Source organism: Phoenix dactylifera, chromosome 7 (genome assembly GCF_009389715.1).
Source record: "Phoenix dactylifera cultivar Barhee BC4 chromosome 7, palm_55x_up_171113_PBpolish2nd_filt_p, whole genome shotgun sequence".
In the NCBI taxonomy this organism is placed as follows: domain Eukaryota; kingdom Viridiplantae; phylum Streptophyta; class Magnoliopsida; order Arecales; family Arecaceae; genus Phoenix; species Phoenix dactylifera.
Window position 1 is genome coordinate 8,479,988 of NC_052398.1, and position 26,481 is coordinate 8,506,468.

General features: G+C 36.9%; 2 protein-coding genes across 3 annotated transcripts; both read right to left on the reverse strand.

Moving 5' to 3' along the window:
- Positions 1 to 677: 677 nt before the first annotated feature.
- LOC103714202 (reticulon-like protein B11) lies at positions 678 to 10,850 on the reverse strand. Of its 2 annotated transcripts, none has more exons than XR_005512537.1 (6): positions 10,492 to 10,850; positions 10,152 to 10,332; positions 9,819 to 9,960; positions 9,651 to 9,720; positions 9,307 to 9,530; positions 678 to 1,112 (listed from the first exon to the last, which is right to left on the reverse strand). XR_005512537.1 is itself a non-coding variant. In XM_008801384.3 (6 exons), the coding sequence occupies exons 1-5, from the start codon at positions 10,628 to 10,630 to the stop codon at positions 9,373 to 9,375; spliced, it is 690 nt and encodes a 229-aa protein (XP_008799606.2). In that variant the 5' UTR covers positions 10,631 to 10,845; the 3' UTR covers positions 678 to 1,112; positions 9,341 to 9,372. The 2 variants fall into 2 exon arrangements, 1 of the variants encoding a protein (XP_008799606.2); XM_008801384.3 differs by having other exon boundaries at positions 9,341 to 9,530; positions 10,492 to 10,845.
- Positions 10,851 to 12,751: 1,901 nt separating this feature from the next.
- On the reverse strand, positions 12,752 to 26,083 carry LOC103714192 (protein unc-50 homolog). Its single transcript, XM_008801373.4, has 10 exons — positions 25,755 to 26,083; positions 22,169 to 22,236; positions 21,354 to 21,379; positions 19,264 to 19,354; positions 18,962 to 19,057; positions 15,744 to 15,812; positions 13,726 to 13,784; positions 13,500 to 13,622; positions 13,324 to 13,395; positions 12,752 to 13,220 (listed from the first exon to the last, which is right to left on the reverse strand). Exons 1-10 carry the CDS (start codon positions 25,839 to 25,841, stop codon positions 13,165 to 13,167), a joined length of 747 nt encoding a protein of 248 aa, XP_008799595.2. The 5' UTR covers positions 25,842 to 26,083; the 3' UTR covers positions 12,752 to 13,164.
- Positions 26,084 to 26,481: the final 398 nt, after the last annotated feature.

Sequence of the window (26,481 nt, forward strand, 5' to 3'; positions counted from 1 at the left end):
CCTGGATTAAGACGGGACTGCGTGAGATTCGCATAATTTTCAGAGATTCTGATAAAATAAAGACTCTTTCAGTTTGTTAATTATGTGCAATACTTCCAAACTAAAATCATCCTGTCGTTCATATGCTGACTGCTTGGTGGACGGTCAAGCAGATTGCAAATTAACCTGCCCTATGTGTAAGGATGGATGCCCGCTTATGGTATTGCAATTTATCAACAAAAGAGAGATGAAGTTAAATTGCACAGGTAATGTGACCAAATGGGATTATAATAAAGCAAAAAAGCTCAGAAACATTTAAGAGTATGAGAGATTCTTCGGCTGTATAAATTCAGACTCCAGCCGAGCATACTACGTGAGAAATTGCAAAATGCCCGGAAGCAAATCAAAGAGATTTCCATATCATGCCATGCACCTTGCACAGCAAATCAAGCAGCTAAAGAAAAGAAATGGCCCCCCACGGTTAAAAATCTCTCCTTAGTCCTTACCGACAAGGACTGAGCAGGTGTATCTTGCTGCATAACAAATTAGTAAGATAACATGATCAAATTGTAGTAAAGAAATCATACTAACTCATCCAACGCGTATCAGCATTCCAAAAGTTGGTGTCTGCAGTCCAAGTGGCTTGTTTCACCATTCGCTGCCTTCTGCAGAAAGGAATGTGATACGTGCACTACAAGTTACCGAGATACAAAGTTTTCATTCATCTAATGAGAAATTCATAAATCCAAGTCGCAAACAAAACTTTCATAATGCCCGCGCAATTAATCTTTCTGTTCAAACTAGTTGACGCATGTGAGTAAACGTGCTGACTACTTAACATCAAACGTTTATACATTGAGATATTGGCAGAGACGCCCACTACAATATGCGCAGAAAACAAAAATATTCCAGAAAGAGGGTTCCTTCCACACCTGAAAAGATTTGGCACCCTTTCCAGCTAGTGTCCTTGGGTACTTCATTGCATGGTCAAATTAATGGGGGCAACCTTAGAAATGGGGACTCGTCGACTTGAATAAAGGTTTTGCAGATGGCTGGATGACAGAAATCCAATGAACATGCACATCTGCAGGGTCCCTTGGATGTAAGCTCAACCACATTTGCCAAATAGGTAGCTGAGTAAACAAAACATATAGCAAGAGTCAGGAAATACTGTGGTGTGACAAATCTCTGATGGAGCTGAAATATAAAGGAAACGAGATATCCAAAAGTTCAAAAATTCAGAGCAAGATATGCTAAAAAAGGAAGAATACAAGACTCTGTTAGCCATTTTTACTGACATCTCAAAAAACTTTTTTTTGCATAGGGACCTAGAATACAATTATTAGCTTTGGAGGTTATAATTCATTAGAAGAAAATTGGTAGGCAGGCATATACAAGATGAGGATTTTGACAGATCAAGCATAAAATTAGGTTTACATATGCGCATTACAATATTGTGGTCCAAGTTAGTCTATTAGCAGGTATTGGAGGCATCCCCTATTTCCTACCTATGGAAAATTTACTGCACATAGAGTATACATAAAACTATATAATACGCTGACCAGCAGTAAAATAACATGCTAGCCATGGTTTAAAGTTCAGCTGAAACTCAGAAACAAATGTAAGAATACTTTGGGTTTTACCAGAACAGATATGAAATCAAGGCTACTTATAGAGTTTCCACTGAATATTTGAGACCAAAGTTATATGTTCACGCAATTTGTGCCGCTCAGTGTCTTCATTTGAGCAGCATTTTTTTAAAAATTCAGTTTAGATTTTGTAAGTTTCAAAAAAGACAAGGAAGTCCTGCAATATTGGTTTCAAAAGAATAAATTAGAGAAGTAAATTGTTTGACATATGGTTATCACATCTTAAATATTAAATCTCATAGGCATCATGATTCAAATGTTAATTCACCAAATAATAAAATAATAAGACTTAAAAATTCACCAAATAATATAACAGTGTATAACACTTAAATATAATATGCTAGATTTGATCGTTTCCAAGGTTCGTTGTACCCGTCGGTACCATACTATACTAGATGTACTGTACCATACTATGCAGTCTCATACTGTACCAACCATGATCAGTGAAACCGTTCGGAATCGGGCAGTTCGGAGATTACCAAGCCGTACCGGTGGCGAACCAGGATAGTTCCGGCGACAAAAACGAAATAAAAGTCGACGGAGGGGGAGAAGGAAAGAAAGATAAAGAGAGAGCGAGTAGGGGAGAGAGGGAGAGGGAGAAAAGGAGCGGAGGCCGGCAGAGGACCAGCGGAGGTCGGCGAGCGCGCAGAGCGCCCCTCTTCTGCAGCCCTTTGTGCGCTCGACAGCCTTCGCCCTCCTCTCCCCCTTCTCACTCTCTTGTTTCCTCTCTCCCGTTCTCCCTCTCCCCTGCCTCCTCTATTGTGTCGGTACAGACTCGACACGGAAAGGTACCAAGACACACTGATCCGTGCCGCCGGAAAACCAGTTCAGGCTCCTATTCCGGCATAGTAGACCATGGTACCAACACTAAATATATCTCACAATCTCGTACCATACCATATACCGACACTGTAATAGGATGGTACCGGTACGGGGTCCAGTACTAAGATGGCGAACCTTGATAGTTTCAGTGTAAAACCATAGCTTATCCAATAAAAAATGTGCCTAATTTATTATTTAGACTTCAATTCTATTTCTTTATTTTTTCAAATATTTTTCATAAGTTTACTGAAGCTGCTGAAACCAAATTCATTTAGCCTAGCAGAAATTGGCATTGAAACCAAGTGTTTGGACCTTGACACTTGCAAATAATTATCTTTTTTCAACACACTTTCTACAGGACCATAACGAATAGCCGACGAAGCAGAATCACCTTAAATATTATGGCATACCTCAAAGTATAGTCCGTGCCCTTGCCTCTCTGCAGACTTTCTGGCCTCAATCACAATTAACCATACATACCAGGCAACTCTCCATATCCTTATGTCCAGAGCATCTCTAGCTAAGGAGCAATCACCACTATCAGGTTGAGTTCAAGATAATTAACAGTGTCGGCTAGTCAATGCACATCACCAGTTTCTCCTTCAGTCAAAAATTCTTGCAGACAGAGCGCATTGATTATCAAAATAAATAACCACAATAAAATGACTAAATTAGAAAAAAGCACAGCTCCCTATCCCATGGTCAATTCTAGAGCTTCCAATGTAAACTGGTTTTCAAATATCCAAATGCTTAACCATTGCATGGTGCATCTTTGTTGACTAGTAGAAACTTAGGCGCCTGTTAGGAAGCAACCACCTGTTATCTGCAGGTAACCAGTGCACTAGGTGAGGCGGAGCAAAGAGAAGTGTCTGGGGAAAGAGGGAAATGTCCGAGTGAGGGGAAGCAGAGTGAGGGGAAGCAGCAAATTCAATATTCCTGAACTTTTGAGATAAATCACCTTTTTATCAGATCTGGTTATCCCAAAAAAGAATAATAGATCAGTGACTTGTTCCCACCTCACATACTTCTTTCCCCTTGCTTCATGTCTTCAACCCCTCCACCGGCATGACAAGTTATCATAGATCACCAATGCTGACATCTAGGGCTCGAACCGGGCTGGGCCACACCCCTAACAGAACCTGGCCCAAAACCATTTCCATGCTTTGGTCCAGGTTTAGGCCCGAAATCTTTTACAAAATGCAGGCCCAAACCCAACCCAGACCCAAGCCCGGCCTAAAACCCATCGGACTGTCCTCCCCACAAGAAATCCCCATCTTCCTCATCTATATCCAACAAGAATCACTTCTAGGTCCCCCGGTTGTAGCGACAGCAACAGCTTTTCGGTGCATGGGGGCCTGACTGGCACCAGAGCAGCCTCATCTTCTTGGCCCTCGGCAACAAGGGATGAGGACTGAAGACGAGAAATAGGAGGATCGGAGCAAGGAAAAGTCAGCTTACTAATGTCGCCTTACTAGGATTGAAGACTAACATCAAATGCTTATCCTTTATAGAAAATTCTTCGCATTTCATAAGAGCTTTACATTTGTTCACCTTACTAGAAGGAAGCTTCCAATTACGTAAAGCATCCGCTTCACAAAAAATTGTTATTAATTTTTCTTTTAAGAGAGTTGCTTCCCTGGACCCATGCTCCCACACGTGCACCTTTTTCTAGTAACTAAGGCACCCATCATAACTTGATTACGTCATCTTTTTGATTGAAACAATCATTTTACCTTTGGATAGAGGCACCAGTAATTGAACATACGATCATAAATCTCGCTGAGAGTTCAGTCATGAAAGAGAATGATGCAAAGTTCTGGAGATTGTCCGATAAATAACCTTCAACTTCAGCATGACTATTATCAAGTACAATCATACATACAATGGGAACATATCATCACCATCTCTTTCTTTTCATTATAACACATCATTGGATTTTCAACAATGTCTACAATGTCGAATGCTATATCATGGTTAGATGGATAATCAGGAACTATGTTCTTCTCAATGTTATATGATTGAAAATTTAATTACTACTTTATCTTATTTTTAAATGACTCATTTTCCACTTAATACTCGTATGATCAGGGCATCATGCTCGTCCTTTATAAAAAATGTTCCATCTTTTCATCTCTTACCAATCTTGGAATGAGATCATAGCTTGATTAAATCATCCTTTGATTGGTATACAAATTCAACGATTGTAAGAAAACATAGAACCATAGCAATACATTTTGATTATAATACAAAAATCGTGTGGTCCATTAACAAGTTAAGGTTGCAAGATGATGGGCCAAAAGTCAAAGGGGGGACGAAGGTGTGACCTCGAATACATTGAAAGAAAACTTGGAGCCTAGCAAGAAATAGAATCCTAAGAACATTTAGAAAATTGCAAGAGTACATGCACTAGTGCACATGCATGCACACATGTGCGCCCTCACTTGTGCAATGATGCACATGGGCACAGATTCACATATACACCAGGTAACTTAAATTCTTAGAAATATGAGCAACTTAGAACCCCTAATCTAATAACAATTAATTCTGCATATTACTTTGCTAAACTAAAACCTTGCTAATCAAAATTCGCCGTCTCGGTACTAAACCTCGTACTGGTATCATCTTATTACATTATTGGTATGCGGTACGATACGAGAGGATGAGGAGTACTAAGTGTCAGTATGGCATGACACTGCATACCAGTCCGATACCAATAAAGTATGCTTGGTATGGTACGGTATGCTCGGTACGGTGCTATACCAACTGGTACGGCGAACCTCGTTGCTAATATAACTTAAAGTTCTACATTGATCCTGCGCTTTAACATGGCCAGCTTTCACACTCATAACAACTAATTTGGTCATTATTATAAAACCATGAGGTTCGAATTTAGCATTTTGGCAATGTACATGCTATAAACAGATTAGTTTCCATCAAAACCTCAAGAGAGATAACTGCTCAGCATTTCCTAAAATTTCATATATCTTCTGTCTTGCCTAAAGGCATTTAGTTAAGAACCCCATCTTGAAATCATCTATGTACAATAACTTCTTCCTTGATCTTTCTCAAGTGTGTTCCATGTTTTTGCAAATATATCTAGGTAGCAAGATAACAATAGATTATTCAAGAATGGGATTCTATAATTTCAAGATCAATGTTCTAAAAAGCACTTAGCAAAGGCTGAGGGTGTTCACAGCACACGTTGGATGGTGGGTGACAAGAGCTAGGGGTGGCAATTTACACTACCCCATTGAGTATCGACTTGACCTGACCCTAATAGGGCGGGTTTTACTTGACCCGCAATAGATTCAGGGCAAGTACAGGTAATGGTAAAACCCATCCTGTACCCGATCTGGATATATAAAACTCTTCACAAATCCTCTCCCTATTTTTGCTCCAGTTGCCCCAAAGAGTGAATATGTGAAAGGTTACATGCCATGATACTTACTTGTTCATTTGTTAGTTGATTGCTTTTCTTAGTTTAAGAGACATTTGACTTCTTAAAAAACAATATTTTTGCTTGTTATGTTTTGTATTGTTGCTGAAAATTTGGTTTGAACATTCTATGTCTTCGACACTTATTTTGTTTAATGCTATGTGAAGTAGTAATGTTTATTTTTATATTCCCTTTTATTTGTTTAATTTATATGCAAAAAAAAGATTTTTACAACCTTACATGACCTGATCAGTCCAACCCATCTTGTTTAACTCTACCCACCCCGTCCCACCCTGAGACAAGTATGAGGCAGGTACGGATAATGGCTTACCCAACCCATACCCGACCCATTACCATCCCTAACCAGAGCTCAAGGCAAGCTGTTAAAATATATTAGCAATCTACCCTACTCTAAGTATCCAATGAACAATATTTCACATGAACATCATGGAAAAAAAAAAGATAATGGGAAAAGCCATCAACAACAAAGATATGAAACATTGGAAAATAAAGATGCATAATTTGTGATAACATCACTCTACCAAACATGATAATATCATCTATAAGATAAAAAATATTGACACTCTAAAATGACATCATCCATAAAACATAAAACAAGTAGCTCTCTGATACATCTTGGCAGTATAGCAACCACAATCAGAAAAATAAAACTACGAAGAATGAGCATAGAATAATAAATAACGATTACATCAACTAACATATACCTAAATAAAAGTATTGCTTATATCAAAAATGTGTACCAATGAGTTACATACTCAAATAATTCAATCAATAAGTCCATTATCACTCTAGACTTAAGAATAAAGCAGAAAACATGCATTTTTTTGAGAGAGAATGTGTGCATTTAATCGAAGGTTCAATGATTGTCTTGTAATTAATATTAAAATTCATTAATCGTGCAGAACTAATCAACAATGTTTCTGGAAGAGCCACATCATTATATTAGTCATAACATCATATAATTACTCAATAAAGCAAAACAAAGTCATGCTACAGAGTGACTGAAGGAGGTCGTGTTAAATCATTATTTGTGAAAGACAATGAAAGAAAACCAATCGCCTGCCATGGGCGGGCCTGCCACAAGCATCCACCTTATTAGGTTCAGGCCCACAATGGCACCTGCCATGAGCTCAAGTGCCATTCCAGGCCACCAAGAGCCATGGCATGACAGCTAAACCCTAAAACCACCATGGTAGAGCCCTTTTTTCCAACAATGTTTGGGTTCTTTTCTAGGTATCAGTGTTAGTTTAGGTGCTAATTCAAACACAACTCTAGTTCCCTAATCAAGTAAGAAGCAGACAACTATACTCCTTCAACCAAGTGCTATTAGTGCTTGCCCACTAGTGTAAAACTATGGATTGCTCAACTAGTTCTTCTCAACCTCTAAATTTAGTATAGCTTCCTAAAAGAAACATAGCCTAAGGATTCTCTAGGACCAATCCGAAAATCAAACTACTAACACCAAAAATGTATAAGACATTCAACATTTATCCCAAAGAGAACAACAAGGTTATACCAAAATATTATACAAACATACATATGCATGCATATGTATGTATGTATGTATGCATGCATGCATGTAGGATTTAAAAAAGATGCATTAATGACAATTAAATGACAAAAATACTTTCATGCAAGTAAAACTAACTAATACAATACAAGGGGGGTAAAAATTGTCAATTCTCGGAGAGATCAAGCTACAAACTTGGTCCAACCTGAGCAATAAAAAAAAAAGCTAAGAGAAAAGCTTTCAGGAATTTCTTTTATGTCTCCTTCAGTAATCCAAATCTAGTTATAAAGGGGAGTAAGTAGCTGTTTTCATAAAAGCCTCTCATAGCACAAAACATACATAGAGATCAAAAAGAAGTTTGAGGTACAATATGTTGATTGCATGAGTCCCGGACAAGTGCAAGATCCATATAAAGAAAAGAATACAACATATGGGAAAGAAACAAAAGGAGTTACAAAAGAAATGTAGGAACCCCCAATCTCAGACCTCTCTATTGATGCAAAAAGGGGGTCAAAAAAATATTTTCCACACCTACATTAAATCCACTGCTCCACACTCACAAGAAACATGAACCCCCTTATCCGGTACTCCTTTACAATTCCTCCTGTTGCTCCACTATAGCACCATAAAAGGGAAAGTTACAGGGACAAAAGTGACTATTTGAAAGTAGTTAGCAAAAGGCAAAAGAAAAACATGTCTCCAACCTAGGATTCAAGTCGATTGGTAGGGGATGGCATCATTGGGAAACGGTAAAGACTAAGAACTTCTGCAAATTCTGATTTATTGCATGTTTTCTCAACTACTAAAATGTTTATACAATAAATATAATTTATACAATTTTATCATATTCATAAATAATGAAATTGTGTATTAGGAAAACATTTTAATTCAAGAATAAAAAACTAATAATAGTGATCCACAACTAATCTACTTAACATTAAGTAGATAAACTAAACACCTAAACCGAAAAAGAATTAAATAACTTATAATGACCAATGGAAATTATATTAAAATGTACCCAGTGATACATCTATAACACTCAAGTTGATTTAGAAAAAAAGCCGTATATATTAATAGGTATATAGGTTTAAATGCCAGATGTTACATCATAATTCCAGTGATGATTCTATGGAATATAAGCATATGTATAACAAATATATAAGTGAAATAAAGAACTAGGTGTAGTCAGTCACAAGGTAAAGTGAGGCCAATTGCTACAACTACAACAAAGATTGGGAAAAGCACAATGAAACTATCAGACGACAATTAGACTGTCAAACTCTTTTCACACATAGAAAGAGAATAAGAGAAACAAGAGAGAGAGAGAGAGAATTAAGAGACAAAAGCTACAACTCAACCGGTACTTGAATCCAACTTGAATGCATACTTGTTCGTCTAAAATAAGAACTCACTGTAAACCATATCTACATTGAGAAGCCAACAGGACTTTGGTCTGGCACCCCTCTACTTAGCAAGTTCACTAGGGAGAAGTTCCACATTTGAACATGGAAAAGTGGCACTCCTTTTGTTATTATCAAAAAATGATCAACATCAAGATTGCCAAACAAATTATAAATGAAATGTTTTTTCTTACAAAAAAAAAAATAGAGAATCAGTTTGTACAATTTTTTTAAAACCAAAAATCAACTGTTTGTAGATATCAATATATATGGACCACCATCAGTGTTGGTGCACACCAACTAGTTGAACAACTCCACCAGGAGGGGCATACCTTAGCTCCCTCTCCATTTTTCTCTCTGTAATCCATTGACTACTGAGTAACAAACTTGGATTATTCACAATGAAAGGTTCTTCCACATCTTGTAATTCATAAATTTATGTTTGAAATGCATTGATCTAGAAATAAATGATAGGAAAGTAAATTCTACCATATTGTTATTATCATGAGGTGCAAGTATTTACATGCTAAGAGTCGACAGAGCATGACTATCATGCTACTGGGTCTTCTTTTCTTCGGCTGGCTTTCTTGTTCCCCTTCTTAGGATGTTGTCATATTGTTTCAAGAGTAATTTGTGTGCTATACCAAGCTTTTCATCAACATGGTCCTGGTACTTCTCATACAATGCCGGAAGAGTGATAGATAGAAGCAACCCTGCAATAATATCAAAGTACAAATCAGAACATGCAGATCATAAGAGGAAGAAGCTAGCCTCCATTTACAATTCTATCTTGTATCAAAGAACGAAAATAAAGAAAGTCCACCGAAACTCACCAATATAAACTAGTGTAAGAAAGTTAAACAAACTGCCGATATATGAGACAAGCCACAAAAGCAATGTAACCTTTAGAGAAGAAGGGGTCAAAAGAGACAATATCAGAAAGAAGTAAGACAAGGGACAAGCTTAAGCTTAACAAAGCATGAAAGGGCAAAGAGAAATACCTGAAGAAACACCTTCCTATCTCTTGTAATGGCAATATCATGTCCAACAGCCAACACACGATTGATCCACACCCGAGCCTCGTCCGCAGCTTTCCCTACGAACACCTCAGAAACTTCTAGATTGGGAAGGGGCGGAAGAGGTCTAAGAATCCAATATTTTGAACAAATTAACAATCATATCAGTCAACAATCGACCTATTAAGATTTAAGAACAACTAAGTCGCCTGCACTAAAAAATTTCGGAACAATCGTACCCTCTCATTAACCAAGAAAATATATACGAAGAAGCGAATCGCACCAAGGCAAGAAGGGAGAGAGCGAAAGGCAGCAGACCTGTTGAGAAGGGAGGCTGATTTGGCCCAGAAAAAGAGGATAACGACGAGAAGGAGAAACGCGTTGGCCATTAGAGAGAGGAAGCTGTACCCAGCCCGTTCGAAGAGGAACCAGACGGCGGTGGCGGCTGCCGCCCCGAGAATCCCGGCGTTCCTCCGCCTCCAGAGGAGCACATCGGCAACTGGAACGACCAAGAACCAAAGATCATCGAGGGTTCAAACGAAAACCCTAGTTCGAGAGAGAGAAAGGGGGATATATATATATATATATATATATATATATATATATATATAGAGAGAGAGAGAGAGAGAGAGAGAGAGAGAGAGAGAGAGAGAGGGACCTGCGCCGCCGCCGAGGGCACGGTGTACAGATCGCCCACTCAGACGGGGCGAGCTAGGCGACGCGGAAGAAGCCGCCGCTGGCGGCGGCGGCGGCGGCGGCGTCGTGGATGGGCTGTCGAGAACTTCTCCGGCATCCATTGGACTGGGTTAGGGTTTTTCTTGGAAAAAAGGAAGGAGAGGAGGATTTAAACGAAGACGGATAATTAAAGGACAATGGAATCCTCCACTGGAGCTTCTCAGCAGCGGGCGGTTGGATTTTGCTTTGGTTTCCAGGGTTTTTTAGCAGTGCTGCCGACTTTGCCGGTGTCTTGCATATTACGCACGCACGGAAGGGAATTTTTCGTGGGGCCGACGGCGGGGTTGGGTTAGTATATTTATAGTATTCCTACTTCCCGAAGCGTAAATAGTAAGTGTAGTGGTTGGCCTGAGGCCCTGAACTCTGATATTAATAGAAAAGTCCAATTGATGGTTGCTGACTGGTGCCACCGGAAAGGGCTGGTGCAAAGTATATCTATATATATATATATATATATATATATATGAAGGGAAATGATGCAGAGATTCCCCTCAAGGTAAGCAACGTGAAAGGCACCTTCTACAGTGATCCCCACGTGTAAAAAAGAAGGGGAAAAATCTTGCCCAGAAAATTCTCTATGTTGAATGCTGATACCAAGAGCATGAAGCTCATCATGCAGTGCACCTCGTTTGTGTTGTCCTCCACATGGAATGAATATTTATTCAGCAAGATCTTTAAGATGAGGCTCCAAGCAATAGATGGCATCGCATCATTGGGGTCGATCGGGGACTCGTGGTAATGAAAGAGTAATGAGATTCACATGATCGACTAAAATGCAATCTAAACGAGAAAAATTTTGACTTGTAACTAGTTGATTGCGATTTTTGACTCTTTTCATGTATAGGGAGAACCGTGGAGGTATCTCTCTAGTTGCAGAAGCTTAAATTAACTAGTGTTACTAAAATGCTTTCTCAAAGGAGGAGAGGGAAAAAAAAGAAAAAAAAATGTGGGTTCCTGATAAAACCTTTTCTTGTCCCAAGATGCCTTGGCTGATAATCTAAGGTTAACTAGATCTAAATTTATGGCACCTAAGTTAATAATGATGTTTAATGCTAGAATTCTCCTTAAAATTGAGAGTAGTCAATGGCCAATGATATGGAGCTCCTTTTAGCAAAGCTACAGATGCATCAAGAGAAAAGAATAACATAATGCCTTCATACGAGGAAGGTGTGCCACTGAGGCAGAGGAAATGCTTCTTGGTAGTAGGATGAGGAAGGCTTCAACCATAGTTCGCATGTCCTCACAGCATCCAGGGCTCACACCCCTCAGTATTCGTACTGGCAAATACTCGTCCACAAAAGTAGCAGATGAAACGACCGAAGTCCTTTAGATGTACCCTAAAAGAGGGGCCTCTCTTAGTCTACCTGAAAAGGAAAACTCCATGGGAATCCAACACGTTATGATAAGCACACGGAAACCACTTATGACAGCATAAGCAAAAACATTTGGAGAAAAGGGAACCTTTCTGATATGTTTCAACTTCAATCTCAAGAAATTTACAGTCAGAAGCCACAAGCTTGCATTCAATAGAATTCAGGTGCCACTACTTTTATTAGATCGGCAATGCATGAACTCACTCCTAACAGTTAAAGGAAGAGAAGCACCAAACTCTGAAGCTACGAATGTAGTTAAAGAAATACAAGTGATGGATAGCTCAGCAAGTTGGCCGGACATTAGGCGGCACTTGGTCACAAAAAGAAATCTAAGATAGAGGCTATTTAACAGGACTAACATTACAATCAACACAATAGAGAATCACAAATCATTGGCTGAAAGTCCTCGTCGCATGCCAAACCCCTTTTAAGGAATTGCCAAGACCAATCATATTCCTTGAAGAAATGAGGTGCCTAAATCACCCAGATTATAAACAAATTTCGGGTAATGCCCTCAAGGCAAAGTAGTTCCATGACGTGTCAGTCCAAAACATTACCAAACTCATCAGCAGGGCAGAAAACATTCTCAGGAGTTAGGATGAATATATAACAAAATCTAAAATAGCTTTAAGTATACTCTATATAAAATTCATGCAAAGGAAAATTAGATTTTTCTTAGCAATGATCTCCCTGCTTATCTCCTTTTCTACTCTGAAAAAGAACTCACTTTCTTTAGCAGCTAATTATAAAATATTGCACTCACAGAGTACATTGAAGTCTAATTGCACATGTAATTTATTAGTCATATGCTGGTGCTCAAACACATGCATGAAGCTGTGATGATATAGATTCCTTGAAAATGGAGGTTAAACTCATCATTATCACATGTAAGTTTTACATTAGCTCGAAATGCCTAAAAACTAGGCAAACTAGGCATTCCATTCACCTGGTTGCCTAGCAACAGGCCTGAATAAAATGACCAAAGAAAGAAAGCATTCCTTTTCATCTATTCCTCAAGTTCCAAGCTTCTTGTGTGGCAATTGCTGCATGTTTGGCACCCTATGATGAAAGCTGCAAGAGTCGATAGACATTCTGCCAATTTGCTTTACATAAACAAAGGTATCTAGCAAATGCTTCTTTTCCACCCAAAGTTTGCATATCAATCTGCAATTAGTTTTGTCTCCGCAATGATTTGTCTGCTCCGGTGGGTTGAACCATAATTGCTAACTGAAGTATAAGTTCATAACGTATCTTGTAGGGTTGAAACCACTTAGAATCACTACAAGCACCAATAACAAGCATTTAAAAAACACAGAGAGAGAATGATGCCCATTCTTAGGGCTCCAAGCTTAATTGGGATGTGGTATTGAATATGTACTTACTAAGAGGGGATAGGATGATGACAAGACCAATTGGATACAAAAAGAAAGTAGTTTTGTCCAAGAATGGCAGGACTGCATCAGTAAGTCCAATACAGAATACGTGAGATATTTCATCATTTAAAAAAAAAGAAAATGAATATGACATAATAATACTCAGCAGAATAAAATTTCCATACCATCATATCCTAGGAAATTCAGATAGTGATAGTAAGAAATAGCCACCATGAAAAGCAGATTTGATAGCAGAACAGGAAAGAAACCATGTGCAACCAAGATGGGTGACACAAAGTACTGAATTACTGAAGCAGATAAGAAGTTGTCAGTGAAAACACAACCATGATGTGATAAACACTATAGTAATAATAACAAAGATTTAATTAAAAAGAAATTTGGTGTAGTTACCATAAAGCATAATGAACATGGGAAAGAAAGAGTTGCAGTGAACATCAAAAGCATACAGCCTGAAAATAGCACATAACATTAGTAACTCAATCATTGTAGCTTCATTAAAACAACAGTTGAAATGGTGCTAATCCTATCATAGAGGAGTGAGAAAGAAAACTGAAGAGAGACTGGTGGTTAGGTGTATAAAAACCAAAGTACAGAAAATTGGAAAGAAATCAAATTAGAATCTTGGTAGTTCAGCCTGGTAAAGCTTTATCCAAACAAGTAACGTTTTGTCCTACAGATATAAAAACACCAGATATGAAAGATTTGGTAAATAGAAATAGAAAACAAATAATTTTCATGTTATATAGAGAACAAGAATATCGAAAAATATTTTTTAAAAAAAACAAGATTTCTAAATTAGTCATCACATATCACAAATGTGTTCATAAGAAGTCCAACAATTTATGGATGTCCAGAAGCCTCGGACATGGTTGTTTGGATCTCTTTCAGAAGCATAGCATAGGGCGAAATGTAACTTAGATTCCATTTAAGGTACTAATAACTTTTAGGAACTTCAATAACATTTCCATAGTCATTCTATGAGGATCTGGCTTTATCAATCATATACTGATCTTTATTTATATCCCAGGTCCTATCATCCAAAACACTGACATACTTAACACCAGTTGATACAAATCCTATAGTTTCTCCCCTTTACATCCCTTTTACTTACATTAAGTCCTCCTTTCAGGGTCATATGTGGCATCAAGTCCACCAAGTAAACCATCTCAAATAATCTTGAATAGGCTGAGATGCAAAGTGAGAAATTAATGTTTTCAAAAAGGTAGTGTATGCCTCTAGTTGTATAGTGTACATGCATGAAAATCCTATTCATAAAAAGCTATAAGTTGTTCAAGATTCTGCTTGAAATATCAACTCTCGGTAATGTTGTGTACTCATAATTTTTGAGAATTTTTTAAGCCAATACACCAAGAAGTTGCTTTTCATGTCTATATGACGCTCTAAAAATGTAGAACATTTTTTATACCATACATAAGTTGACATTCAATTCCACTAATAATATCCTGGAAAAATAGGCCACATAATTATTCTCTCTTCTTTGGTTATGTGCATGGCAGAGTCCAATGCGAATGCCTGACATTAGAAGGTGCAAAATAAGGTGCAAGACATGGACCTCATACGATACAACCAACCAAACTGAAACAGGCCGAGAGGAGAGGCATTTGAACTTTCAATAAAGGAAGGGTTCAAGCCATTAGGTAAATAACACATAGTTCACGAATTTTTCTTTCACACTAAAAAAATATTCAAAAAATCTCAAGTTACAGGCCCAAGACAAATGACTGTAATTACACCTGAAAATAGGAAAATAATCCTAGATTAAAATTTATAACAAAGGCACATCTAATCCTTAACTACCAACCAATCATATATTAAATCAATTTATTAAGTGGTCAGTGACGTCTATATAGCACTTCCTGTACCCTTTACAAAATTGTGACCAGCTTTCACTGATTGGATGAGATCTTGCAACATTAAGGCCATGCAAGCAAACTCAGTTTATCGTTACCAACCCCTACACCTCCCCTCCACCCCCACCCCCCCCCCCCCCAAAAAAAAAAAAAACCAAGGAACCACCCCCAAAAAATGTCTTCATTAAGAATAAATCGAAAACAGGGAGGATCTGTCAAAAATTTTATGTTATCAGATTCAGAACAATAGTGTTTGATCTTATGCATCACTGGAGAAGGCTGGCAATAATGCCAGAAGATACTCTTATGCATTCGCATAAATTGATTTAAATATTTGATAAGCAGTTGGCGATAACATATTCCAAGCGCATGCCTATAGGTGATATGCATAACTGCCATATTGCAATTGATGAAGGACAGTCAGAAAGAAAACAAAGGATTTCAATGTGAAGAAAATGTAAATAAGAAGCCAAGCCATGTGGAATTTAAGACATGGCAACTAGTATACTTGCTGATAAATTAAATTCCATGAGGTACCATTCAACACGTTGCTCGACCACATGGCTGTTCGGAGCCTCCTCGCGCAAATAAGCATTTGTCAGAAACCTGTATGGAAACCACTAACCTTAAAGCAATTGTTTTTGTAGATATATTTGAAAAGAATACATGAAACCAAATCAAATGGGTAATATCTGTTCGATCGTTACAAGCAACTACAAAGCTTACAGCATGTGATTAAAAGAATTATAAATATTAAAAAGAACCATTAGAAAAGTACAACTCCAATTTGATCAATCATATATGTCTATATTGAAAGGGAGGCCATTAGTCCTTTGAACAACTCAGTCTGAAGCTTCTTCCCATCACAAGTCCTTACAATGATAATAATTGTTATCAATTGTCTAATCTCTTTGACCATCTCTAAGCCTGACATTGCCAACAAAATTTGTGAAACAAGATGCTTTCTTAGTGCTGCTCAGTCATTTTACTCTTGCACTTGTGCAGCTCCTTAGTGTATTATCCTATGTATTCAAAAAAAACATAACTCATTTCCCTTTCTCTGCACCTCATTGCAGGATCTGTTAAGGGACAAATTAGTGATTTCACTAATTATCATCTGCTTAATTCTATGCTTCCTCAACTCAGTGACTCAATTATGGAAGAGAAAGAAGCAAGTGCATTTTTACAAACTCCAAGGAGCAGGCCTTATTGTCGCCTCATAAGTGGCAAAGGTAGTTTTGCTTTGTCGCTGATCTCCAACATAGGCATTGATTTTCTTGCTCCCACTCTACCTCATTGTAACAAGACAAGTGTTTTTTTAAGAAGATAATGGTCCAATTTTTTCTCAACAAACAAATAATAATGATAAGAATTGCTCAATTCACCATTTCAATGCTTAAACTCTCATATCTTGATCTGGTGAATATTTTGTATCTTCTAGGCAAGGAATCATACCATCATGCACTTTCAATATTTAGTGGGGGAACCTGGCCTATCATTTATTGAGAGTTTTCCTATTTTTTCTTTCTAGAGGGATATGTATGAGTAAGAAATTGTCTATACAGTTCAATGTTTAAACTCTTTGAACACATCAAAGACTCACATAGTAAGAGCAATGCCTTTTCAGTTGGAGCAAGGGCATGATAAGCCTTCATCATACCCAGATTGTCTATACAGTTCGTTGTTTAAACTCTTTGAACACATCAAAGACACATAATATTCAAAAGCAATGACTTATAAGTCCCAATATCAGGCCCCATACCTGTACCTTATCAGTAAGGTATGCCCCCATACCAACACACTGTGAACGGTTGGCATCAGCATAGCACTCCTTATATGTGTTGGTACAAGGACACAATAATCCTTCATCATACCCATATCATACTGGATCAGTACTTAAACCTTGCCTGAAAGACGAGTAGTAGCCGTTTTAGTGCTATGGCTTTTTATGATTGTTACATTAGAACAGTACCTCCAATAGATAATTCATTGTATTTATGTAGCATTCCAACATTTGCTCCTCGATTTACTTAAAATTTTACTTATGCACAAAACGTCATCTTCAATCTTCATGCTCCTTTCTCATCCCCATTCCCACTTTATACATCCTCCTATCCTCTAATTGTGATTAAAAAAGAAGGATGTCAATAGCATCATGTTAGATTTGCAAATTTAATATTTCATTTATTGAATATGTAGCTTCAACATTACTCAAACATATTTGACATCACATATTTAGTCTTTGTTATAAGTATTAATTACAATTAGTGGGCTCTATACAGCCACCAACATAAGCTTATATCTGTTTGAACTTTGAATATTCTAAGTTCATTATCTGTCCAAAAGGGGAGGATGATATAAAAAAGGGTAAATGACTTGACTTTTGTGCAGTCAAGTTTCCTAAATGATAATGTGCAGTCAAGAACCCAGAGTAGTTTTTAATCTGGTCATGAAAGAAAGCTGTTGCTTATGCACAAGTTTGATGGTAGAAACAATGCATGGCCAAAGCTGAGAAGAACGCAATGGATTTAGTACTATGCAATTGCAATTGAGCTTGCCACAAACAAGGCATCAGGATCAAGAAAAAGATCCACCCAGGTGCTGGATGCAAGGAAAATAAGAGGCAGCACAAGTAGATGAGGTGCTCTCTTAAAAGCAAATTTCACTAATTCATGAAGTCAAAGTCACTCGCACACCACATTGTGCTATCATTCCCTGTCCCATTTTGCTTAGAGCAACTTAAAAGTTATAATTCACACTCCAACTCCCACTCTTCCCCAGACTTTTACGGACATACAGAGGAACAATGGTAAATGTGATGAAGATATTACAAATGCCAATAGATTGCAAAATGGTAGCTCAAATTTGTCAGTCATATTCTCTAATACCACAATCTGAAAGGCTTCACACAAGTTCACTATGCCCTACCGAGTACCGTACAGGTAGTGTACATACATTCAGACACAGGATCCTTTTCTCATACAGACACAGGATCAAGAGATCCTTTTCTCATGCCCAACCATGCTACTGCCCAAACCGAGTGGTACAAGTTGCGACAACACAAAACCAGGCAGAACTGGTCTATTCCACCTGGCACAGACTGGTTTGGCCCTTGCGTCGCAGTATATTTCCGGTATGCTATGGTATGCCCCACCCTAGGCGATACAGGTTGGTACGTTGAACCTCAGCTTCACGTGACATATGCAACCATGCATAGCAAATACATATCTGAAAATATTACTAATGAAATCCGCTATAAAAGGTAAGACCAACTCCATCCCTATCCGTCTGTCTACTCTAGCTACAAACAACTTTTTATCGTTCAGATATATAAATCCCTTAGTACATAGTACAGTTTGCAATCTCTTTCTTCATTGAAGAGAAATAAGAGGATCACATGAAGAAAACAAAACTAAATGCATAATTAGTTAACACTGATTTTAAAGAAGCATCGAGCGAGATGAGTTGCGATCATCCTCTTCCTTTAATGAGCATTATACATGCCAAGCATGGCTACATTATAATTAGCAGCATCTGTGCTCTGTCAGTAATCTTGCACAGCAATCTTTATTTTCACTAAAGACAAAATGGATTGTTTCTCCAGCATGCCATTAGTTTTTATATCTTGCAACGTTTTACAAATACATAAAATGGAACAATGTCATAAAGATGATAGTGAAATTATAGGGAAAAAAAACACAACTAATCACTAGAAGCTTGTTTCACGCATAAAACATTCCAGATCAAAATCTTACCAACAGCATGTGGCCAAAATTATTCCAGCTATCAAGAAATGAAAAACAACAACTGAAACAACTGCAGAAACAGCATGTGCCAAACTTTCACCATACCTAGAACATGGAAAAAGATATCAATATCCACAGTGCATAGCAAAATAAGAAAGCATGTACTCTATGAAGGGAGAAAAATAGTTTCATAGAGAACCTAAAAGATCATAAAGCAGAAGCTAGAGGAATTAGAGAAAATTGCTAATCCTATCATCCAGAATAAATAGTGTACCAATTGCAGAACTTGCAGGCAATAAAGAGAAACTTACGCAGCACAATAAGCTGAAGTGGCAACTACCAAAAACAGACAGAGAATAACAACAAAAGCAGGATCATCCCGTGCCCACTGGTTCTTTGTTTCTGGGAAAAGAGGAGATGTATATATAAATGCTAACTGCCTTTTTGATACAGCAAACAAAATAAAAGGATGATTAAACATATCATAATACAAATTCAAAATGGTTCCGCAGGAAATTGAGTGTGAAACTTGTATAAAACAATGCTCTGGAAGGTACAAAAGAATACAAGTTCACAAAGAAAATGCTATAAATTATTCCATGGAAGATATTAATCTAGAAGTTATTAATCGATTAACAAGATGCCACTGAATATCTGTCTATTGTATAAAAGCTTTGAAAACATATCTTCTAGGAAAAAAGATTGAAAAGATATAGAATCCTAGACTTCTGAATAGTTTTTATATATCTTGTAGTGTTAATGCTAATTATTGTCATAAAGTGGTCGTAACTTGATCGATATCTCCATCATAATATATTAAATAATAATCTCACATTATACATTTAAAAACTGTTCAGATATAGTTGGTACTATTTCTGTATGACTGAACAAAAAGAGGCACAAACAGAAACCAAGGAGCTTAACTATAACCATAACCATCAAGCATTAACCCAACAATTTGTGGTTGACTTTATGAATCCGTATTCACCAAATTTCTACTTCTTGCATAATTTTCCTTAATCTCCGTGATAATTTAGTTCAATTACTAGCCTTGCCCATTTAAAATTCTTGCAATTGCCGATCTCCTTGAATTCTGTCAATATCACATAGAAATGTTCAGGTCAAGGTTTGCAACACCGGTCAATACCGTACCGATCGGGCATATATTGTATCATACCACTACCGAACCAGTATGCTGTCTCGTACAATACCGAAACTCGTTACAATTTGCCATCTCGTACCATACCATGTACTAACACAGTAATGGAATGGTACCAGTAAGGGGTCTAGTATTGAGATGACAAACCTTGGTTTAGGCTATGCTAGGATTCAAGGCCATTTCAATGCACTAAGTTATTCGGGAATAAATCTTAAAAAAAACAATATGTGAAAAATTCCCATTAGATCCAAACTACTAAATTAAAAAAAATAAAATGCATTGAAAAATAATCTGCTTTCTCAACATGCTAAGTTGCAAACAATCAACTAGCGGTATCATATTTCTCATTTCTGAGAGTTCAAGGAGTCATTGAAAAAGCGAACAGGTTGAAATGAAAAGGAAACCCTTATAAAAATATTTGGTCTAAGAAAGTATACATGTCTTATTCGTGAAGGATGTTTGGTATTTTAGAGACTTCTCATAGTACATGCTGTAATTTTCTATGCAATATTTTGCAGAAAGCTGCTTGTCATATCTAGATTAAGGGACCAGAGCAACATAATATATAAGTTCATGATACTAAAAATATTTTGTTTTTCTTCCCTAATTATATGAAGGATATGATAACTCTCTTGGAAAGTAGTCCATTGAGTTCCTAGGCAAACTATCATAATATCTTATCTCCAAAGTTCTTTTAACAAGATTTAGAAGTGACCTACTAGATATGCCTTCATAGACAATGATGCTATGAAAGAGCAGGGAAGTGCCAGAATGAATAATAGATCTGATAAAGGCCTTACTTATATAGCAACAAAGAAGGTTTTGATCCATTTAGCAATTTAGCAGTGAAAAAGTTTCCATCTTGCTGACCATGTATATGTGACATCAAAAACCAATAAAATGGTAGTCTAATGTGCTCGTGGACGTCACCATATCTTTGCTCTTTTGAATTGTTAAATTGTGATACCTGGAAGGTACTGAAATCTCACTCCTATCATTCTCTTCAGCACAAACTAATCTTTCCAAGAAAAAGAGAGAAGAAACAATGCTCAACCTAATGGAGATGCATGCAAACAAACCTTTGAATATAAGATATACAAAGATGCAAATTATTATGCCAAAAAATATGGAAGGATACGTAACAGGTAGACCAATAACTACTAGCCAACAAAGCTATCAAACTTTCAAAAAAAAAAAAGGCCACTAGAATAAAGAATGGTTAATGTTAAGTCAGATGCTTACGCTTATGATATTTGGTGTGCTGATAGCTGTCTTCCATAATTCAGTTTCCACATGCAGATACCCAGAAATAAATTGAATAAGATATTTCAATAATGATGCAACAAATGCTAAAAAAATAAAAAAAATGTAACAACAATACGGGCCAAACTTGGAACATTACATTATTACTTGATTGATCATTTTGTCAAAAAGTACATAGTTTTACTTGTTCACCAGATTGTAAATCATCTATTAATTAAGTAAAGGAGACAGTATAGCATAGCTGCCAACAGTATAGCTACACTTGCAAGAAAAAAAAAGTTAAATAATGATAAACAATTAACCTAATACTTCTGAAAGACCTCGGGTTTACATAAAGACAAGTAGCAAGATAATATCACAAAGCTGGCACCGTTACCAATCATTGTTTCAATTTTTTTCCTCACACTTTCCATCTGTACTCTGTTAACATCCTCTACTCTGACTGTCAAAGCTTTAGATGTAAGAGATGGTTACTCCTCAGAACTCTTTCACATAAAGTTATACATGGCAACAGGCATCTCCAGAAATGTTCTCCATATATGTCAGAAGCTAGCAACGCAAGTTAATGTGGCTGAAGTATATTCTTGCAAATTATGCGAGGCTGAGATTTGCTTGCTGGATGTACGGTTAGGGTTTGTCACTTAAGGAGATTAGGACAAAAATTCATCTACGTTACTATAGTAAATATATCTATTTGAAGTATGATCCTCTGTTTGAAAACTGAAATAAGACATACCTAAAATATAATGTATTCAATAACCAAAGTAAAATGAATGCATAAAAAAGATACATACACAACTTTTGGTGAAGTGCAAAGATGAAGCATTTGCCAGAATGTATACTCAATATCCATTTGTTGCCACTACAATAAGCCAAACAATGGACCACACCAGTCAGTCAAAATCTAATATAGATAATTAATTAGTGTCAAAAGTAAAAAAAGAACTAATTTGCAATCAAATCCATGTATCCGTGTTATCTTGCTCAGAAGGATGACTAGAATACCATGATTCAAACAGCAAAGTGCTAAGAAAAATCTAGTAATAGATATCCATTTGTTGACACTACAATAAGCCAAACAATGGACCACATGAGTCAGTGGAAATCTAATATAAATATAAATACTTAATTAGTGTCAAAAGTAAACACAGAACTAATTTGAAATCAGACCCTATATCTGCATTATCTTGCTCAAAAGGATCTCTAGAATACCATGATTCAAGCAGCAAAGTGCAAAGAAAAATTTATTAATAGAACGCTCCAGATCAACAGTCACGCAGACAAATACAAAACAGAGATAAACATAAATACTAAGATTAGCAGCAAGAGTAAGTCATTCATATCTGCACATCTTGTGATAGTTAATTCGGCAACTTGGACATGACTTTCGCATCAACTACAAGTCATTAAATAATTCTGTATAATCTATTTTTCATATGCATAACTTAGCACAGCAGAATTTTTAAAAATAAAATATTTTATGTTTTAGCATAGTATTTGCGAAACATGTTTAAACTTGCACAACCATGACATATTGAAGTTCATTTGCACATGACATGCATAACCGTAACCATGACCATTTAGTCTTTTTCTAACTATTTTCGATCTGTTTTATGGATCCTCATTCGCCACACATTCCTATTTAGGGTCAAGTCTGATATTATTCCAAATTTCTCTACATCATTTCTCATAATCTCCATCTATGTCACCTTAGGTTCTCCCCTCTTTTTTCTTATCACCTTCAACACAAAATCAAAGTAACACTCTGTGAAGATCCGTGCGGGCGTGTGTTTAGTCCCACATCGATTATTCGCTGGATAGATCTTGGGTACTTATACAGGATCAAAAAAATCCAAACAATATCTTTCGGGTAGCCTTTTTGGGTGAGGTCATAAGTTGTTACAAATGGTATCAGAGCGGATCTGGCCCATAACTTATGTAGACTAGGGGACATTGCAGCACGAATTTTTTAGGGCTAACCATGGGCCGATCGTGGTGCTTGCGATTAGATTTGAATGGATTTGAACCCTTAGCCTGACGAGAACATCAAAGTTTAAACGGAGGGAGTATGTGAGGATCCATGTGGGCGTGTGTTTAGTTCCATATCGGTTATTCGCTGGGTAGATCTTGGGTATTTACATAAAATCAAAGAACTCAAATAATACCTTCCGGCGAGCCTTTTTGGATGAGGTCCTGGATTGTTGCACACTCTTTACTGGAACATCCTCAAATCTTCATTATACATGCCCATGACATCTCAATCAATTTTTCATCACTTAATCCTTAATTTGTGCAACTTAGCTCCTCTAATATATTCATTTCTTATTTTATCTTTTTTAATATTATGACACATCCATCTTAACACTCTTATTTCTATATATTCAACTTATTTTCATGTACTTTTTTTTATTTCTCAACATTTTGAGCCATACAATATGGTAGGCCTTATTATTGGTCTATAAATTTTTTCTTCAAATCTCCAAGGTATACACCTATAATATAATATTCTAGATGCACCTCTCCACTTCTTCTAACCGTCTCTAATTCTATTACATATATCTTCATCTATCTCCCTATTATTTTGTACAATAGATCTTAAGCAACGAAAATGGTCCCTTTGTTCTACTAATCTTTAATCCTAAAATTTTCCTTCATAAGTCCAATTTAGTGTTTAGTCTAGTTCTCTTTTCAACAATGAATAACATACGGTTTGCAAATAACATATATCATGTTACACCTTCCTAGATATTGGCAATAAGTTATCCATAATTAGTACAAAAAGATATGGGCTTAGTGGTGATCCTTGATGCAAGTTTATAGTAATTGGTGCTACACTTATTGTTCCCCATGACATTTATGTGGACCTTACATAACACTTGTTGTAACACATGATGTTTCCAAATCATGAATAAATAGAATTAGTTAAAACACTATCAAATCTTATATGTTAGTTCGCAGACATGCATATAATTCTTATGTCATTTTACAGTTTAAAAATTAATATGTATCATTTGCTCGATAAATGTACTGATCTCTGATGAAGTTTTATATATTGATTTGTAGGCCTCGGAATTCCTCCACATAGAAGTTATGCCCTGACATCAAGATGATCATTCAATTCTATAGGTAATCTCCATAGGTGTCAAGGTTAAAGAGCTCATGCTGGTGGACAAAATGGAGGTTAATGACCATTGCAAGAATACTACCTAGAAAATAGGCAAAAGCTATCTTTAAGTGCTTGGAACTTTAAACTCCAAAGAACTTAGCACAAGAACGCTTCTATATGATGTATGTAGAAGATATGCATACATACGTACATAATACAATAACAGACATATGTTTATATAGATATCAAACAATCTACTAACTTGAGTAGCTAATGGTATTTTATCTTTAAGAAACATGCTTGCATGTTCTAAATGTATCATAGAAGACAAAAAAGTTGCAACATTTCACTTCAAATGTCTACATACAAAAAATCATTTTTATGTGGCACTTGTATTGGTTGAGTATGCGCAAATATTTAATAAAGATTTGTGGCAGAAAGTGTAGGCTAGAAATACAAATGTGCAATATTTGTTATCTTGGGTCTAAAAAAACGAAGGGAAAAAAAAGGGTAAAACGCAAATGTTCTGTTTTGACAAGGGTCACTAATTATAGAATAAGGGTCATATTATCATGCCAGGACCAATCTATGACTTTGAAACTGTTACGCAACATGGTTCAAAAGATTTACAAAATTTCAGCTTCCATTGCGAACTGCATGATACACCTACATACATGATGAACTCATAAGTCTACAATGTCTGAGTCATCTTTTATACTAAGCTCGGGGCAGAAAAAAAAAAACTAGAAATTAAGATCAAAGCAACATTTCAACACTTTTCCAAAGTCTAGTTGAAATGCTATATGGACGCCAATCTATAATTCACTCCGACGCAAAAGTCAAACTTCTATATACTCGTTCAAAACAGGTCCGCAAGGTGCGTCTCAAAAATATTTACGAAGTTATAATCTCAGACAGACAAAACCAAGCAGAGCTGCTAAGGCACGCAGATCTGAACTCCTGTATGAATTCCAGCATTTTCTTTCAAATTTTAGCTTGGAAATTCGGATGTATCCCACAGGGTTCCATCATTAATGATACCAGAAATTCCTTGAAAATAATAAGCAGCCCAAAATTGATAACAAGAAAACAAGCCATTTAGGAATTTAAGATCAGAAACAACACGATCGCAAAGCATCAGATCCAGATCCGATTCAACAGCAGACTAAAAAACCGAATGGTAATGAAAATTCTAATAGCTTCCATCTACGAACGGACGGAGATCAACAGCATAAGATCTTATAGCATCAGGAGGAACGGGGAAGGGAGAGAACCTTGACGATTCGGCGAAGATACTGGGGGAACATGGGGGAGGTGCGCACGGCGGCGGGCGTGCGCCCTTTGGAGACGGTCGGCAGCATGAGGCGCTCTTTCCCCTCTTCCTCGATCCAATCGAGATCCGCCCTCTCTCTCTCTCTCTCTCTCTCCCCCTCTTCCCCCCTCCCTTCGAGATCCGATCGGTTCGATTCAAACTCGGCGGCGAGGTACCTAATAAAAACGCGTTACAGGGGAAGGAAGAAAGACATCACACCGAATCGAATCGGGGGTTCTTTTTTCCGGTACTCTCTCTTCCCCGTTTTTTCCTTTTCTTCCCTATATTTATTCATCATCAGGTCCGCCGCGCAGCGGAGAGTTTGCTTCTGCTGTGGCACCATATGCGATACACGATGACTTTTAAGTTCGTGCGTACCCTAATCCATTTAGGACCGTGACGACAAAAAAATAATAATAATAATCTGAAATTATGGTTAAAACTAAAACTTGAACCAACCTGAGTCCATAAATTAGATCATGATTCTAAATTATACATCTGAAAAAAAAAAAATAACTGGATTTGTCTGGTTCATGCACAACTCTGGCATCAAATTGTTCCGTTTATATCTTGACATCAAATAAATCTTGCATTTGATGCATAATTAAATCAGAATTATTAAAGCATTCAAAGTATAAATTCTGAACTTTTACCATCATCCTCCGGCCTTTGATAGAATTCTATATTAT